At 42.6% G+C, this 19,643-nt stretch overlaps 1 protein-coding gene across 2 annotated transcripts in view; it reads left to right on the forward strand.

Annotated features, from left to right (window-relative positions):
* ATP2A2 (ATPase sarcoplasmic/endoplasmic reticulum Ca2+ transporting 2) overlaps positions 1 to 19,643 on the forward strand; it is a 126,598-nt gene that overhangs the window by 93,336 nt on the left and 13,619 nt on the right. The window contains exons 16-20 of one of the 2 annotated variants that reach the window (XM_068245299.1): positions 960 to 1,162; positions 2,011 to 2,096; positions 4,994 to 5,127; positions 6,973 to 7,090; positions 7,180 to 7,300. In XM_068245299.1, the coding sequence (XP_068101400.1) occupies positions 960 to 1,162; positions 2,011 to 2,096; positions 4,994 to 5,127; positions 6,973 to 7,090; positions 7,180 to 7,300 (662 nt within the window). Of the gene's footprint in view, positions 1 to 959; positions 1,163 to 2,010; positions 2,097 to 4,993; positions 5,128 to 6,972; positions 7,091 to 7,179; positions 8,340 to 19,643 lie in introns of those variants that run through there. The other variant, XM_068245290.1, reaches the window with a different exon arrangement.

Consider the following 19,643-nt stretch of genomic DNA (forward strand, 5'->3'; position numbering starts at 1 on the left):
TTCAAGCAAGTATACTTGTATACTAATAAAAGTTCCCATGGGGATTTGTGCTTTACTTTTAGCAATTGTCTTTGGCATTCTGTAAGAGTATATTATTACTTTTGTGCTGTTTGACACACTTTGCTGCATTATTAGCAGCATTTTCTGTTCCCTCTGTCTTTACTACGGTCAAAACCACTTCATACACAATCTGTCAAACGTTTTTCCCTCAACACAATAATCCTTTTCCTTGGCTATGATGTAATTTTCTTTTGAGCAGACGTAGCTGCTGAGTTGCACTAGTGGCTATTTATTGTACATAGTTTCTGCTATCCATACTGATTTTTTGTTGTTGTTTTTTTTGTCAGCAGTTTTCTGTTCAGTAGGTTTAACTGGGATGTCAGAAGGATGTCCGAAACCTTTGTACACTAGTCCTAAAACTGCCCAATAATAAGATGCTTAAGTCTCTTGTAGGCACAGGTTGTACTAAGACTGTGACAAAGCAAACTGTCTCCGGAAATAATCCTCCATAGCATTTGCTGACAGAAAACGTTCATCTTGGAGATGTGCCTCAGTACACAAAATCTGCCTTACCACACTAATCAGGGAAATCCTGCAAGTAACGCTCAGAAAACTCAGAACATTTAGGCTTCTCATACAGTTGGCAACAAAAAGTAGACCTGGTATGAATTAAGCCATCCAGTAAGCTTCCAGAAAACTGAAGTCTTAATAATTACTCTACAGTTAAGTATGCTATCAGAACTGCTGATGACTTGCCAGACAAGAAAACACTCGTATATTCATTAGTCCTATTCTTATTATAGATAAATGTGGCTACAAACATAAACCAGGTCTTTAAAGATCTGCAGCAAATACTGAATGAAAGTGGTACCACCACAAATCTATTACTTTCTCTGATACCAATGTATGGCAGCAGTAAGTTCATTTTCCTTTTATATATTTTCTTTCCTCCTGTGTAGCATTTTCCTGACCGCTGCTCTTGGATTCCCAGAGGCATTAATACCTGTGCAGTTGCTGTGGGTTAACTTGGTTACTGACGGTCTACCTGCCACTGCATTAGGCTTCAATCCACCAGACCTGGACATCATGAACAAGCCCCCCCGCAATCCTAAAGAACCCCTGATTAGCGGTTGGCTATTCTTTCGCTATCTGGCGATTGGATGTGAGTATTGTTCTGTCCTTGTAAGCAGGTCATCTGCATGCACTAGATTAGGTTGTGTATACACACAAAAAACTTTAGATTTTCATACTATCCATTTCTTCTTTACATTTTGGGATTTTAAATTTCATTTTTTTATTTTATTTTATTGTAAAAGTCCTTAAAATACACCTGAACTGAGGATATGGCGGCTGACATATGTTTCATTTTAATACTAGTTTCCTGGCAGTCCTGCTGATCTTTCTGGTCTGTAGTGTCTAAATCACACACCTGAAACATGCATGCAGCTTATCTTGTCAGTTTTCATACACCTCTTATCTGCATGCTTGTTCATGGTCTACGGCTTAAAGTATCAGAGGCAAATGATCAGCAGGACAGCCAGGCAATGTGCATTTATTTAAAAGGAAATAAACCTGTCAGCCTCCATTTCCCTCTTACCTTGGGTTCCTTTTAACATCTTTATAATCTTAAATTAGCTGCTCTTCTACTTATGATGCCCACAATCAAGGTCTTAACCCAACCAAACTCTAAAGGTTTTTGTTGCAGGCTGTTTCCCTGTTTTTTTTTGGGGGGGGGGGCAATTCTCTCACTCACAAGACTGAGAGAAAGCGATCAATATACCCATTTTGGACCCAGACAGCAAAAAACTCAACTTTGTGCTATATAACCTTAAGTGTTTTTGGAGACATTTAGCTGGCCGTACAGTCTAATTTTAAGGTGATATTTTACATTGTCATCACAAAGATGTGATAAAATTAATCATTGGATTTTAATCATATGCTTTTGTACAAAACTTATAAAGGCTCTTAGTATTTGTGGTGCATTAATTTTTATTTTTTATTTTGCCATAGGCTATGTTGGTGCTGCTACAGTTGGTGCAGCTGCTTGGTGGTTTATTGCTGCTGAGGGCGGACCAAGAATTACCTTCTATCAGCTGGTAATCATTCATATATGGCAATATTCTACAATGTTTGGATGTGGAAAGTACCTGCTAACCGGTATTATGTATTTTTAAGCTTGTGTGCATGGGTTTCTAATATTTTGCCATTCAGTAGTGTAATTGGGATGCCAAACTGACTTTAAACTGTTTTCAGATGGATATAAACAGCCGTGTGCACTAGCCCTTCTAACATAATGTGTTCTTTATCATAATGTTTGTGTTATAATGTTCCTTTCTTTATAGTTGGTGTCCTAATTCTTTTAATACTTCTGCTACATGTAACTTTTTAAGTTAAAGGGATACTGTAGGGGGGTCGGGGGAAAATGAGTTGTATTTACCCGGGGCTTCTAATGGTTCCCCGCAGACATCCTGTGCCCACGCAGCCACTCACCAATGCTCCGGCCCTGCCTCCGGTTCACTTCTGGAATTTCAGACTTTAAAGTCTGAAAACCACTGCGCCTGCATTGCTGTGTCCTCGACCTCGCTGATGTCACCAGGAGCGTACTACACAGACCATACTGGGCCTGCGCAGTATGCTCCTGGTGACATCCGCAGGAGCGAGGACACGGCAACGCAGGCGCAGTGGTTTTCAGACTTTAAAGTCTGAAATTCCAGAAGTGAACCGGAGGCGGGGCTGGAGCATCGGTGAGTGGCTGCGCGGGCACAGGATGCCTGCGGGGGACCATTAGAAGCCCCAGGTAAGTTCAACTCATTTCCCCCCCACCCCCCTACAGTGTCCCTTTTTAAGGGTGTTTTTTATTTTTTATTTTTTTATTAAGTAATTTTGGATGTATACAAAACTATTTTGATGATTATTAAATCCCAGTTACAGGGTCCATTTTCAATGCTATGCTAAAATGCTATATAAAAATATATACATTTTTTTATGTTATGCATTATTCATGTTACCGTACGCAGTGGATCACAGCTCCACCATCTTTTCACCACTGACCTCACACTGCCTCTTCTTTTTTCCACCATAGTTTTTTGTGGGGACCACAGAAACATGATTCACATAGAGGCGGGGCTGTCTGCACTTAACCACACCTTCTTAATAGAGACTTAGCATATTTCATATAACCTTAAAGGACACCTGAACTGAGGAATATGGAGGCTGACATATTTCCTTTTAAATCCAGTTGTCTGGCAGTCCTGCTGATCTTTGTGGTCAGTAGGGTCTAAATCACACACCTGAAACAAGCATGCAGCTAATCTTGCCAGATTTCTCATAGACATCTGATCTGCATGCTTGTTCAGGGTCTATGGCTTGAAGTATTAGAGGCAGAGGATCAACAGGACAGCCAGGCAATATGCATTATTTAAAAGGAAATAAACATGTCCACCTCCATATCCACCTCACCTCTGGTTCCGTTTAAAGCACGCTGAGCAAACAAAATATGTAAAACAAACCTCTCCTTAAAGCGGAATATCACCCAGCATTTCAACTTTGCTCTAAAACATTATTTACAGCATATTCTATGCAACCAGCATTTTTTTTTTTACTAGACCAGCATTTGAAGGGTTACACACAGAGCTTGAAAGTTCAGTGCGGTGAACTGCAGATGCATCCAAACTTTAGACGCTGTTATCTTGTGTTTACTTAAATGTATCAAGTGAGGAATGTGACGCATGTCTGCCTGCAATACAGCAATGAATAAAACCAGTAATTAATAAAATGCAAAGTCAGCTCACAAAGCAAAAAACTGTACTTTCAGGAACCTATTTCTAAATGAATAATACTTCTGCACAGATGCAAATATGATAACTGTATGGCATATAAAAAGTAGAAAACATGTTTTTGTTGAATATTATGTCAGGGTTTTAAACCTCTTAAGTGAATGTTTACCGTTCAAAAAAAGGAAAAGTCAGATACTCACCTAAGGAGAGGGAAGGCTCGGTCCTAATGAGCCTTCCCTCTCCTCTCCCGGTGCCGGGTCCCGCGCAGGATCCCCCGTGGCAGTATTCGACCAGTTCGGTCAAATACTGCCACTTCCGCATGCCGAAGGGAGCTTTCGGAAGCCTTCGGGAGCACTCGGGCTCCCAATGACGCGGCCGCTCCATAATGCGCGAGCGCCCTCTATGACGCGCTCGCGCGTACATACTATGGAGCGGCCCGTCTTCGGAAGCCCGAGTGCTCCCGAAGACCTCCGAAGTCCCTGCGGCGACGGACGCGACCGGGGGAGCCAGCGCAGCACCGAGGGCACCGGGAGAGGAGAGGGAAGGCTCATTAGGACCGAGCCTTCCCTCTCCTTAGGTGAGTATCTGACTTTTTCTTTTTTTAAACGGTACCCATTGGCTTTAAGGGACGAGTGCTGTAATTACAGCGCAGTAGATTTGGGCGCAGCCAGCACCACCATAGACCATAATAGGAATTACGGCTATAGCAGCGTGCAGTGACTGATTTGGGCGCCGTCGGAAGACTGAGCACAAATCACGACAAGAACACTGTAATTCGGCCGCCAGCAATAGCTGGAAGCCAAATTACATCTTTCTCTCACTATCCCAGGCAGCCTGGAGGGAGAATAGTAATTAATTCCGCAAGGACTTGAGCAGGGTAAGCAGTTTATTGCCTCAAGGGATGTTAGTATGTTGTGCACTGTTGGGGGTCCATTTGCTTTGAGCACTTTGAACTGTGGCAGTGGATCAAAAGATGGAAGGCCACATACACCTGGGGGGATGGCTATTGAGCAGCCCCCAAAGCTAATTGTTTGCTGGCCCTCACCATTTACGCACCTCCCATAGGGGGGTGTTCAGTTTAATTTTGGTCCTTTCACATCCATTTTCTTTTGCATTCATGGTTATGCAGTCCTATTCCTGGGGAAATAGTTCATGAAAGTATGTTGGTGATATAGAATATAGACTAACTTAGGTGGTGGTGTTTTTTTTCCCCCCAGAGCCATTTTCTTCAGTGCAAGGAAGAAAACCCAGACTTTGAAAATGTCCAGTGCGAAATCTTTGAGTCTCCTTATCCAATGACAATGGCATTGTCTGTTCTTGTCACTATTGAAATGTGTAATGCTCTGAACAGGTAACTAAAATGGTGACGCTGCGTGCTGATGGTCCTATACAAAAATCAGTTTTGTTATCTTTTCTTCTAAAAAAAATAATTTTGTTTTAAGTTGAGCTGCTGACTTAAGTACCAGATTGTGGCTTTTAATGTTGGCTTTTGTACATTCTAGTGCACAGCATTATTCGGACTGACACTAGCACAGCTTGAGTTTTGAAGCTCAGGCTTTTCTCCTTTGCAGAATGCAGAACTCGTGGAATTGGATTAGAGGGGCAGCATGTAGAATGATTAGCTCATTGGTGTGCTTTTGCTGTGGAAGGGCCTATGAACAGACTACCAGACTGTGGTACTGTGGTTTCTGGGGAGAAACATGGGTCCACTGTGCTGATCAGGCTACAGCCTCAACTATTTGTGTCAGCTGACTGTCGCATCATCTTTTAGTACTCTGCACTGCTTTAAATCTTGAAGCAGAAATGGCAGCAGTAGGCTCTTGCTTGGAGTCACCTTTCACCCCTGCATCTTCCCTTTTTTCTAATTGCTATTCAAAATGGTTAGAAATGTTTTTGTTTTTTGTTTTCTATTCAGTTGTCACATGACCATGTAACTTCCAGTTTCTGCCGATGGAAAGCAGTGTTGGAAAGTTTGAGAAGCTGGTGCCGTTGTGGTCATGTAACTGCACGAATTACCTTTAATGTACCTTAATGTCACCTTTAATGTAGCTTTAAGAAAGCGGATTGTAAAGCAGACCTATACCTAAAAACTGCTTGCGTGAAATTTGCTGTAAATGGTAAACCGTAAAAGCAAATGTTTTATCTGGTGTAGAGGGAGAGGAAGAGCACCTTTTTTGATTCTGCTAATCCTGTGGAGGACAGTAGAAACTGAGGAAAGTATTTAAAGTAAATGTGAACTAAAAATTTGTGAGATAATTGTATGTAGCATTAACCACTTAAAGACCAGGGCTTTCTGCAGTGATCGGTGCTGCGTGGGCTCTCCAGCCCGCAGCACCGATCAGGATTGAGCCGTGGCGATCAGACTTCCCTCCCCCCCCTTTTTCCCCACTAGGGGGATGGCCTGCTGAGGGGGTCTGATCGCCGCCGGCTGTTTGTGATCTGCGGGGGGGGGCTCTTCAAAGCCCGCCTCCGCAGCGTTTTCCCTGCCTTCCCGTCCCTCCCTCTCCCTCCATGGGCTGCGCAGGACGGATATCCGTCCTGCGCATTGAAGGATAGGCTTCAGCCTATCATATGCCGGCGATCCCTGGCCAATCAGAGGCCGGGGATCGCCGATCTACGTCACGGAGCAGCGCCGTATGATGTAAACAGCGCGGATTTCTTCCCCGCGTGTTTACATTTTGCCGGCGAGCCGCGATCGGCGGTTCTCCGGCTGTTCACGGAGACACCCTCCGTGAACTGACATGAAAAGGCCGCTCGATCAAGCGGCCGTTTCCATGGTAACCCACTTAAGACCTGCTGACGCCTATGGGCGTTAGCTGGTCCTTACACATAACTTTCCTGGTGTCTGCTCTTATTTTCATTTGAAGGGCTAAACGTATAGGATTGAACTCCAAACCAGATCTTAAGTTAACAATAAAATGTCTTAATGGCTAAGATCTCTTCATTCCATTCAGGCTTGATACAGATTGTATGCAGCTTGAAATTGGACAGTTAAATGCTCTTTCAATGCAGTTTTGTTTTTTTGTTGGCCCTCTTCCATGCTGCATGCAGTTTGCAGTTAATCATCTCATTCACTGTCTGTAATGGCTTTACATTTTTAATGCATTTTCCTCTCTTGTATTTCAATATCTACCAATAACGACTCGGCTCCAGTAAACGTATTAAGTAACAAATTGTGTGTCTCCTTTCTACCAAGCTTATCTGAAAACCAGTCTCTACTGAGGATGCCTCCATGGGAGAACGTGTGGCTTCTGGGCTCCATCTGTTTATCCATGTCCCTCCATTTCCTGATTCTCTATGTTGAACCATTACCTGTGAGTATCTTTCACTCTTGCCATAGTCAATGAAGGTTCTTATACGTTATATTCTGTTTTTATTTATTTTTTTTATCTCTTTCCTATAGCTCATCTTCCAGATCACCCCATTGAACCTGATTCAGTGGTTGATGGTGCTGAAAATCTCATTACCGGTTATCCTTCTGGATGAGGCACTTAAATTTATTGCCCGTAACTACTTGGAACCTGGTAAAGAGTGTGAAAAGCCTGCCGCCAAACCGTTCACTTTTTCAGCATGCACTGAGGGGATTTCTTGGCCGTTTGTGTTCATTACCTTACCTTTGATTACCTGGCTTTACAGCACCGACACTAACATTACTGAGATGTTTTGGTCTTGACTGACGTTTTTACGGAATGGAAATGTTTAAATTAACCAATTCATTTTTTTTATTGTTTAAAGCAACTGTCTATTTCTGCTGAATTTTCACATGAACATAGTGCTGGTGAAGGCAAGTTCGTTTCTCATACTAGGTCTTATTTTGGTCCCCCTCTCACACACCTCTTCATTTCTACACAGAGGTATCGCGCCCAATTATTATTAATTTTTTTTTTTTTTACGTACAGTTAGTGTTCATCAACATGTACAGAGAATTAACACTATTTTATGCAAATATTTTTTGTAGATGGGAAAAAGCATGTACAGTGTTCTGTTTCATAATATTCTCATTAAAAAAACAAAAAAAAAAGCAAAAGGAAGCGAAAAAGGAACTTTAATTTAAATCAATGGACATTATCTGCAGAAAATTAGCAGCAGATTTAGGGAAAGCAATTAAATGCCTAAAACTACAGAGCATGATCTGTATTTCTGCATGGTCATTTGAATTTGATTTGATATCATAATGCTGTCTGTGTAATGGGCTTTTTATATAGCCATATGCCTTTTTTTTTTTTTCTTCTTCTTTCTGCACAAAGCAGATAACTGCTACCTCAGTCAGTATTTTTGTTTTCTCGTCTTATTTCATAGACTTGTTTTGTCCTTTTTTTCTTTTTCCATTTTTTTCCTGTTTACATCATTTTCTGTAAGAGGTATGCCTTTTCTTGCTTGTGCAGATCATCCCACCTTCATCTAGTTCAAATGTCTCTCTTCCCATAGATTTTTAAGTTTATTTATTTAAATGTCTAATGTATTTTATTGTAAGACATTTTCATTTTGCCAGTGTTGCCCAGATCATGGGCTATACTTCACCACCTAGACAAAAAAATAAAAACCTTTTATTGGACAGAGAAACCAACGTCTTGTCTCTAAAACTGCTTTTATCACCTAAGTTCCTTATCTCTCTCTTCTTTCTGCATTGTGTGAGTGTGATCAAATAATTTGCACTGCAAAGATAATGCTGGATCGTATTTCCCAGTTGTCAGCATGCAAGCATCCAACTATTATCATTGCAGGTTGTTTTGCTGACCTGTGCTTACCAGATTTGGGGAATTTGTGTATTTAATTTTTTTTTATCTTGTAAATAGCACATGACCAAATGAACATATTGTATAGATCTATTTTTATTTGAAAGTGGCACTAATGACCATCATTTAACTGTTAGAGCATGTTTTCAGGTTGATTTCCGTCAGCCACCAAAGTTTAGGTCATTAACCGTCCTAATTGTGGTGTTTTTCTCCAAATGCCTTCCAACACTCATCAACTAAAGTGAGTATTCAATGCCTTTGAAAAAAAAGTCCATCATAGCCAGATCATTTACCGATGCTAGAAATGACATTCTGTACTCTTGCTAAAGAATAAAAGTGGTTAAGTTTCCCATTGCTTTGTACTGAGTCTGTCCACATTTCATACATACCAACTTCACAAAGTTATCGTGGTTTGCGGTAAGTTTTGGAAGACCAAGACAACCTACTGAGGCAGGTTCTGGCTCTGAACACTAAAGGCTAGCATTGCCTGTATTATGCCACATAGCGCTAAAGATTTGCGGCACTATTGTAATCCTTCTAAGGTCCTCTGCTCTTTAGGGGTCAGGATATAGCTCTGTACTCTGAAGGGGCTTGCATGGCTGATTTAGGCCACATAGGTCTAAAGGTCCATCTACACGATAGGATTCTTTGTGCGATTCGATTACGATTCTATTTACGATCCAATTAAATCCGACATGTCCGATCAGGATTCAATTCGATTTGCCATTGTTTTGCAATGGCAAATCGAATTGAATCGAATCCCGAGCGGACATGTTAGATTTAATCGTATCGTAAATAGAATCGTAATCGAATCGCATAAAGAATCGTATCGTGTAGATTGGGCTTAAAGATTTGCGGCACTATTGTAATCATTCTAAGGTCCTCTGCTCTTTAGGGGTCAGGATATAGCTGTGTACACTCAGGCTGCTTACACACTAAGACATTACAGGCGCACGTTAGTGCAGCCTGTAACGCTCCCCCAACGCACAGCAATGTAACACAAGTGGGCTGTTCACATTGCCCACGTTGCGTTACATGTAACGCTGCACGTTCTTCCGAAAGTGCAGCATACTATAACGTTACAGCGGCTTAAACCGCGTTAGACTGTCTGCACATGCTCAGTCATGTTGGGGAGGAGCGGAGAGCGGCCAGGCACATGGCTAATTAATATTCACTGCACTCGGTGACGTGCAGTGTTTACTTCCTGCTGCTCTGTGCGGCGATTGGCTGGCGGGACCACGTGATGCCGCATGCGTCCAAGAGTGCGCATCACGGACGCCAGAGTGAGCTGCACAACGTGGCTCACTCTGACGTCCACATCGAAGAGCACCAGGCCTTGCGTTAGGTGCACGTTATGCGACCTTAACGTAGCACCTAACGCAACGTCTTGGTGTGCAAGTAGCCTAAAGGCTAGCATGGCTGTTATATGCCACATAGCGATAAAGATTTGCGGCACTATTGTAATCATTGTAAGGTCCTCTGCTATTTAGGGATCAGGATATAGCTCTGTACACTAAAGGCTAGCATGGCTCTTTTATGCCACATAGTGATAAAGATTTGCGGCACTATTGTAATCATTCTAAGGTCCTCTGCTCTTTAGGGGTCAGGATATAGCTCTGTACACTAATGCTGGTTTATGTTGCATCACTCTAATGCCTAAAGTTTTGTAACACTATTGTAATCAATTTAATGTACTGTGCTCTTTAGGTGTTTTTCCTATATAATGGACTGAATAGCATAAAAACTGGAACTACAGTCAACCCCAACACACCTCCTTCCTGTCTGTCTCGATCTCGGGTGGCCTCCTGAGCAGAGAGGACATAATCAATAAAAACATGAAATGTTTTAAATTCTCTCCAGTTTACTTAAAGCTAATGCATTGTTGAGTTGACCATGTGGGAAAAGTATCACAGCAGAGACAATGGGCTTAACCCATTCCTCAGGTGCATACAAACATCTGATTTTTCCAAACGGACGGTCGTTTGGATGTCAAGACTGGTTTTGGCGGATCGTTCAAATCCAGTGTTATCAGGTGAATGACCGACCGTACACACGCCCGATTTGACATTCAAATGACCGGCCGTTTGGAAAAATGACGTGTGTATGAGCCTTTACTTTGTCCAAAATATTTGTCATCTTCTTAGGACCTTTTTACATAGGCAGTGGATGCAGCTACGCATCCATAGTCCTTGATGATTCCTCTGTCGGTTAGGCTTTCCGGCAGGCAGGGGCATAGCAGGAACACTGCAGCAATGACTGGATTGTACAATCACTATGAATTCATTCTGTTTGAATTGATTTTTGTGGGTCACGCTTGAGCTGCAATACACTTGCTGAGCACTGCTTTAACTTCCAGTGTGAATGAGTTCTTATGCTGTTGCTACTTTTTAAGGTAGGTATTGCACCATAAGTTTTTGCTGGCTGTTTCCTGCAGGTCCTTTTTCATGAGTTGATAGTGCAGTTTTACTGGGCACCAAGTCCAGACTCCACCCTTTATGCTATTATTGCCCATCTGAGGTAGTAAGAGAGGGAAAATAAGCCAGTCTTTCTCTCAGCAGAGATCACCTGACTCTTTTTCCACCTCCTCCCTGTGCTGGTAATGATCAGCACTGCAGCTACAGTGTCGATCACAAGTAAGCAGATAAGTAGGAGGTAGGTAACAATGTGACACTGTGCTTGACATAAACTGCTTAATAGCTTGGAAACGTCCACTCTGCAGTTGCAATCTTTTGTGAATGGTTCTGGGGCCAATTTTTCTTCAATAGCTGTATGAAGTATGAAAGTGTGCAATGGCAGTCTTGTATTCATATATTTATTTATTTTTTATTTTTTTAACAATCAATGAAAAATCCTAGAAATATGAACTAGGGATTTACAATAACATACTGTATTTTTCAGACCATAAGACACCCCCCCCCCCCCCCCCAAAATGGGGAGAAAAGGTCTCTGCGGCTTATGAACCAACTTACAAACACCTGCCAAAACAAACGTTCGCCAACCCGTTGTGATATTGAGGACTCTGTGTACTGTGCTCTCCCGTGCAGAGTAATCTGCAGCGGTAGGGCGTCCAGGTGCCTCCAGTGATGTCTTCTCTCTCTCACGGTTTCCTCTAGTGCTGGCTTCTCCTAATCACATCATTACATGGGAAACCATGAGGGAAAGGAGACGACATTGATCACTGCAGGTGCCCATAGCAAGTGAGCTGTTAGGCCTAGTGCACACCGAGAGGTTTTTGGAGCGATCTGCCAGCCGCATCCGCCTGTGAAAACGCTTGGCTAATGTATTAAAATGGGATGGTGCACACCGGCGTTTTGAGGTTTTTGCCCAGCCGCAAACGTGCCTCCTGCTGCACGTTTGCGGTTTTCTGAAGCGTTTCGTCCTCAATGTAAAGTATAGGAAAAACGCAAACCGCTCTGAAAAACACTACTTCAGATTGGTTTGCCAGGCATTTTTGTTACAGAAGCTGTTCAGTAACAGCTTTTACTGTAACAATATGTGTAATCTGCTACACAAAAACTCACCCAAAACCGCTAGGTATGTTTAGAAAACCTCTCTAAACCTACCTAGAATCGCTCTGAAATCAGCTCCCAAAACCGCTAGCATATTGCGGATCTACTAGCGGTTTTGGTGTGCACTGGGCCTTCAGTTTTAGATCTGCGTGGGGAGCAGAGGCTGACACAAGGGGGGGGGAAGATCCACAAGAGCTGCACCATGGACACACTAGGTTTAGTTTTTTTTCCCCCCTGGTTTTTGTCCTCTAAACTAAGGTGTATCTTATGGTCAGGGGTGTTTTATGGTCTGAAAAATATGGTAAATTAGGTGGTAGTGTTGGATCTTGGATTGTAGGATTCATAAAACGTCTGAAGGGATCATCTCCCGCGCACTTAAACCACGTACACACATTACAATTTTTGCACCCCAAAAAGTGATTTCAGGTATTCTGTTTATAAATGTCTCAACACTGGCCCATATCTTTTCAGTAGTCTAAAGTTACATCTTTTGCCAACTTCTAGAACGTTTCCCCAGTGGCGTAGCTAAGGCGCTGTGGGCCCTGATGCAAGTATTACAATGGGGCCCCCTATGCACTCTATACATAACAATTGATACGGCGCATCAAAACCTGCCACCGGCAACTACACTGTCAGAGGTGCAAGAAGGGGATGGGGAACAGCTTAATGATTACCACTATTCAAAGTATCTATAGAAGTGATTATTATGAGCGCTGGACCAGTAGAGAGTGAATACTGTAGTTGAAGTAGAGCCCTTCGGGCCCCGATGTGGTCGCTACCTCTGCACCCCCCTATTGCTACGCCGCTGCGTTTCCTTACAGGCATGGCCTGAAGAACATCTTCCTTGTTGTGGTCACTCTCCTCTCCTTAGAACAGTTCTTTCTGCTCAGCATAGAGCCAAGAAAACATCTGCACTCGCCTGGTTGGAGAACTCATTTAAAATCAATCGCAGTAAACAGTTCTACCAACAAATGTCTTAAAGCGAATCCAAGGCTGCCTGAAAATAAATAAATTACGTACTCAGCAAGGTAGAGGGAAGCCTCTGGGCAGTCCAGAGGCTTCCCATGCCCTCCTAGACCCCCTACCATTGTCATGTATGCACCCTCTAAACCTATCCAGCAAGAGCTTGCAGTGTACATGCATGGCTGTACCGCACCTGCATGAGAATGGCTGTACAGTAAGGCCTCATTCACATCATTTAGCGCAGATGGATGCGCGATCGGAACGCAACGCGTGCAATTGCACGCTATTTGCACTACTATGCGCTGCAGATCCCATTCATTACAATGAATGGGATCTGCGCTGCGATTACCAAAAATGCGTGCAGCACGCGATAGCGCAGTCGCGCTGCCACGCAGCGCATATGATGGGAATGGTAGAAGGGCTGTCTATGCGGTCTTGCACGTCGCACACTATATGCGCTGCCAAAATGCGCACGGCAGCGTGTATAGTCTGAACGAGGCCTAAGCCAAAGCCACTCTGTGCTTACACATGTGCACCGCGCTTGTGCATGAAGACTAGCGGGGCCACACACAATCAGAAGGTCCCGGGCAGTTGCAAGATTCGAAAGGTGGCCACTAATGATCCAATCTTTTTCATCCAATCTTACCATTTCTATGTAATATAAGGGAACTGAATTTATTACCCATTCAATTTACCCTTCTACTACATAGATATGTTAAAATTGGATGAAAAAGATTGGATCATTTGTGGCCACCTTAAAGGTATCTTAGGTAAGTAACATTTTTTTTTAATCACCACCTCGGGTTTGCTTTGTGTGCATTACATTACATGCATTCTAATGCATTAGCATTACTGCTAATTCTTTCTTATAAAAATGTAGAGATCAGATGCACTAAATTTGCTTCCTCTATGGAGATTTTCAGATATGAAAACCTGGAGCTTTTAGATCTTTGCAGGCAATAAATTGCAATTTTGATAGGACATTTGTTTAAATGATGGATTATAGTAGAATCTTGTTATAGTAAAGTCTGATATAGTAAATTCAGTCCTCAGGTCCCAGCAAATGCTTTATAAATATTCAATCTGTGACCAATTCTTATAGTAAACTACTTTTTCCTGGTTCCTTGGGGTTTACTATAAAGGGATTCTACTGTATTTGAATTATAGACATGTTCGTAGGTCAATAACCATGATGTAAACAGATCTGCCTTTACTAAGAATGAATCGAATCTATCCCTGGTCCTCAAACTGGGGTTGTAATTACATGTCCCTGCCACATTCTAGGGCCAGTATTAGGGAGCAACCTTGAAGGCATATTTATGGGATGTAGGGTGAAACTGGAGAATCTAATACAAGCCCAAAGGAGTACTGGCAGACCATACAAACTATGTCCTGGGATGGAATCTGGAGCTATGGAATACCCAGACAGCTCATGATGAGCCAGAACCACCTGGGAGGTATAAAGGGCAAAATAAGACCAAAAAAGCCCCCATCAAAGAGCACTCCTAAATGTAATTTTGCTTTCTTGAGCTTAGGAACTGTAACTATTTAGCAGCCTTGCTGGTCTGTCCACTGCAACAAGAAAGAGTTAGTGTACTTGAGACACAAAAAATGTCCATGCATAGCTTTGGCTTCCTCCAGCCATCTTCAGGGTGTTGGCTCCCTCCTATCTACCCTAGTAAATGTCATCCACCGTTGGTGCGAATGTGTGGCCTTGCCGTGCATGCTCCTCCCTCACTCTGTGCAGGTGGAGAACATTCTCAGCAACTGAAGCGCAATGGGTGTGTGCGTGGCCAGGCCACACATGCACAGTACGGGGTGACAAATGACAACTGTTATACCTGGACAGCCAGAGGAGGGATTTAACGACCTGAAGAGGGCTGGAGGAAGCCCCAGGTATGTAAGGATACTTTTTGTTTTGTCTCACGTTTCTTTTAAAGATAGGAAGATTAACATGGGGGTTACAATACAAAATCTTTCATTCAAAAAGAAGCAAACACTAAAGCTTACAACTCCCATTTGACATCTATAACCTGTCTACCATTACTACGTCTTAGTAAACTGTCTCCATGTCCGACCGTGCGCCTCTATGAATATACAATGTATGACTAATGATATAATAAATTGATGATATAATAAACGACTTGGCCATGCCCCTAGATGTTTGCTATAAAGGGATTTTACTGTATCGTATACAGAACTTTGGTAGTGAAGAATGTAATAGTGAATATGAAATAAATAAGCCTCTAGGTGGTTGTACTGCAGAGTAGTGAGCTGGTAAGGTGTAATGGTTGTTTGTAAACCGCTCTATTAAAGCGTAACCCACAGGGAAAAATTGCCCAGTACTAACCTTTTAATAGAGAAAAGCCACCAGTTAATCCCCAGCCCCTCCCAACTTGCCTTTCCAGCACTAGGACCTCCCAAGCTTTGACAAGTGCTTGCCAATGTAGCATGACTGCCTGCACCAGTGCATTAGCACTGAGCCGATCGTGCTCAGCTGTGCAGTGCAGCCGTGCTCATTCACTTATAGGAGTGCACCTGCAAGCTTTTGGGGGAGGGGGGTCCTGGGGAGAAGAGGTGGTCTGCAGGAGGACATTGGGAAGCCTTTGGAGGACTCGCTCCATTAAACTCACAGGTTTGCTTTAAACGAAACTTAAAGTGAGGGCTTAATGGTGGCTATGCTGCCATATTGATTTCCTTTTAAACCATACCAGTTGCCTGGCAGTCCTGCTGATCTTTTTGGCTACAGTAGTGTTTGAATCACACAGCTAAAACAAGCGTGGGGCTAATCCAGTTGAAGCACCTGATCTGGACGCTTGATCAGGCTCTATGGGTAACAGAATAAGGCTCCTTTCATTCTGCATCCTCCCTGTTCCACCACAATGGACAATATGATCGCAGTGCAAGGCTATTATATTTCTACTAGTGATCTTAGCTCGTTTTTAAAAAACGGGCTAGGTCTGTCTCCGCTGTCGCCCGTGCACCCACCGCACACCCGGCTGCCCGCACACCCGGCTGCGTCCCTCTCGTCCTCCCTGTGTGAGGCTGGGTCTGTGCTGCGCACATGCGCAGTAGCAAAAAGCACGGACCCAGCTACACTGAGACAACTGTCCCTGCTATGCAGGGACAGTTGCCTATTATTATAGAGGATGGTATGTTCACATTGGTGCATCCGTGGTGCTGTGTACTGGTTCCCAATGGACTCGTGCTGTGCATTTACTGAAAATTGTGTGTTTGCAGTGGCCAGGAGACTTACTTTAATGTACTGTGTGCGATGCAGTACAGTGACTACTCATTGGTTTACACAATCTCTAGACAGTTCATATCTCACAAACCCTATGTGATAAATCATCAAGTTACTTACAAATATCTGCAAGATGCAAGGCAGAAGAGAGCATGTGGTGGTTTAAGTAAAAATTGGGTACCAGTGTGTTTTTTCCCCCTCCTCATGTGCCCTATAGCAGACCCTTTTAGTAAAGGATTTGCTACACCCCTTATTGTGACTTGTTCTACTATGATTTGACATTCATTTCATATTTTTATAGATTGTTACATTGAGGACACCCAGGGTAAAATGCTTTAAATTACCCCTGAACTGTATTAAAACTGTAAAATAAAACCCATGGAGGGCTAGATTACATTTTACTAATGCCATTTGCTGCTCATTTTTGTCCCTGGTCTTCCCTGTCCCCACCCCTCTGTAGCCACCTGAAAATTCCTCTGAGTGGTGCAGACCAATGCATAACTGCCTAGTCGCGAGTTTGAGCCTGCACAGTGAAAGAAAGTGAACGAACGCTTTGCTTTCACTGGGGTCGTTGCTAGCATCCTAAAAGATCCAGGGCACTTTTGGGCACTCCATCCCAAAAAATGGGTGGGGCCATGCACCAGAATGTGGGTGTGGTCATGGGTGGAGCTAAATTTACATGAATTTAACAGCGGTCTAAGCAGGTCTGCCAAGAAAAATGTTGGATGAAGCCCCCATTGTTGGATGAAGCCTCCATTAATACAGAAAAATAAATTCGGCAAATAACAAACTTTGGGGCTAGCAGCCCCACTGGCTTTCACTGTGCTAGAGCAATTTGGAACTGTGCCTGAATCACACGGGGCTATGGGAAGCAGTTCCTTTGACTGAAGGGGGGGGGGGGATGATGAGGTAATCTAATCTAGCTGGGCTTTATTTTACGGTTTTAATACAGTTTAGAGTTACTTTAAGGAGCAGAAACAAATATGAACGCTATGGCAAAGAAAACTCCCTGCTGGAATTTGTCACATGTCTCCCATCCTGTCAGGTCTGAGGAAGTGCACATGGTAGGCTCAGCAGCTTTACTGAAAGAAAGCACACTACAGTGGTTTTTTTTTCTTTCTTTCTTTCTCTCTTCTTCTTCTTCTTGGCCTGACATAGCTTAATGCAGGAAACAAAAGTGTCACTGCTGCACAGGTAAACAAACCACACTTTTTTTCTCTTCTCTGCATAGTGATAAATGTTCAGCCTAGAAGTCTGTGGAGCAGGTTGTGCTGAGGTAGAGCCACTGTTGTGAAAGTAGTTGCATCCTGTAGTAAGCTGCTGAAAGCGATTAAACTTCGGGGGCAGTGTATGGCAGTATTTGATTCTCCTTTGATCAAATGTCAATCAGAAAGTGATTTATCTTTTGTGTACCTCAGGTGGCAGTCTGCCGGTGTATGGCAGGCTGTGAGTAGAATATTCTGATTGTTGCACATGCATGCGTCAGATGAGTCCCGCCAGACCCGTGCACAGTTTTCCACTTGCAAATACATAGTGTGCAGAAAATGGCATACAGAAGACTGACAAGTGTGCTTTCAGCCAATAGGCATATTTTTTTTTTACTTTAAATGTGATTAAAGAGTCTCATCCATGTTTGGCTTAATTAAACAAGCCGTTACAACACTGCAAAATGGTAAAGTTGTTTGTTCAGGCAAAGTAATAAAATGCCCCTAATTAGAAAAGGCTTAATAAGGCCTGGAAGGTGCAAGTTATACACTTAAATTAATTCCCACTGAAACCTCCAGTAGAACGCAAAGTTTCACTTAGTCATATGACATTAACAAAAATGTACACTGCCTGGAAGTAGCTTGATCGTCTACTCCAGTGCTTGATCAGTGTGTGGGGCTTCCACTAACAGCTGTAACCTATCTATTGCAGTGCTGTTCACCCCCTAGGCTTTACTCAATTGACATAATCTGCATTATTCTGGCAATCATTATGCAGTTTATTGCCCACACTTTACTGGTTTTACATTTCTCTACCATAGTTAAAGGCTTTGTTCATATTCACCTTTTAATCTTCTGCTACATAATGAAGGCTCCCACCACTGCTGTTACATTTTCTATCAGATAATTTAGTGTGTGGCAAAGGAAAGTCAGATACATAATTCTGGAAACACACACATAAAATGTATTTTTTTGTGGGTAGACCAATCCCAGAAGAGTTTTATACATACAAAGTTATTGCATTTCTCAGCCGGTCTTTGTAACAACAAAAGATAACTTTACAAAGATTTCCAAATTATTGTGCAAATTGTATTTAAGTTAAGTGTCATAAAAATTTAATATTTTGTTTTTCAATTAAACTCATGGATGGAATTGTGTTTCCGGGTAGGAACACACTAGGCAGAATCGCATATGCGTTTTCTATAGCACATAGTGGAAACCGCATATGCGATTCTGCCTTGTGTTCCTACCCTCAGGGCTCTTTTGATCACTGATATCAATCTCAGTCGCCTATGATAATTAGTTTGCCAAGTGAGCCCAATAGGAAGGATGTTCCACATTATTATGCAGACCAACATTCACAAACAATATGGGATAGAAAAATCTCTCTGCTGCCATCAAGCGTGAAATTGTTGAATACCTTGGACAAGGTATGAAAGCCTTAGATATTTCAAGAAAACTTCAACATGGTCATCATACTGATAAAAGGTTTGTGGCTTACTCAGAGCACACATGGGTTTGTGCATATAAAGGCAAAATGAAGGTTTATGCCAGACAAATACATTGGATTAAGAGAGCAGCTGCTAAAATGCCATTATACAGCAGCTAACCGGTACTTTGAAGCTGCTAGTGCCACTGGAGTAGTCCTACATATATCAAGAATCAAGGTGGATCCTCCAGAAGATTGTAGTTATGCACAAAGATTCTATTCAGTCAACCCTAACCAATGCTCACAAGCAGAAACTGCAGCAGTGGCGGGCCCATAACTACATGGACTTATTGTCAAACAGCCTTGTTTACTGTGACAAAGTCATCTTCATGCATGATAATACACCATCTCATGCTGTAAGGAATACCTCTGCATCATTGGCTGCTATCCGCATAAAATGAGAGAAATTCATGGTGTGGCCTCCATCCTTCCCTGACCGCAAACCTTTTGAGAACATTTGGAAAATGTTTACGCAAAGTATGAGGGTGGGAGGAAGTTTACATCCGAACAGCAGCTCTGGAAGGTTGGTCTGATATCCTACATAGACATTCAAGCAGAAACTCTCCAAAAACATACAAGTTAAATGGATGCAAGAATTGTGACGCTGCTATTAAATAACGATAATATGTAACGTGACCTGTTAAAATGTTTTTTGATTCAAATGACTTTTGCTTTCACTAAATATGGCCTGCTAGTGCTGCAAATTCAACAATTACCATTT

This window comes from Hyperolius riggenbachi, chromosome 1 (genome assembly GCF_040937935.1).
Source record: "Hyperolius riggenbachi isolate aHypRig1 chromosome 1, aHypRig1.pri, whole genome shotgun sequence".
Taxonomy (NCBI): Eukaryota; Metazoa; Chordata; class Amphibia; order Anura; family Hyperoliidae; genus Hyperolius; species Hyperolius riggenbachi.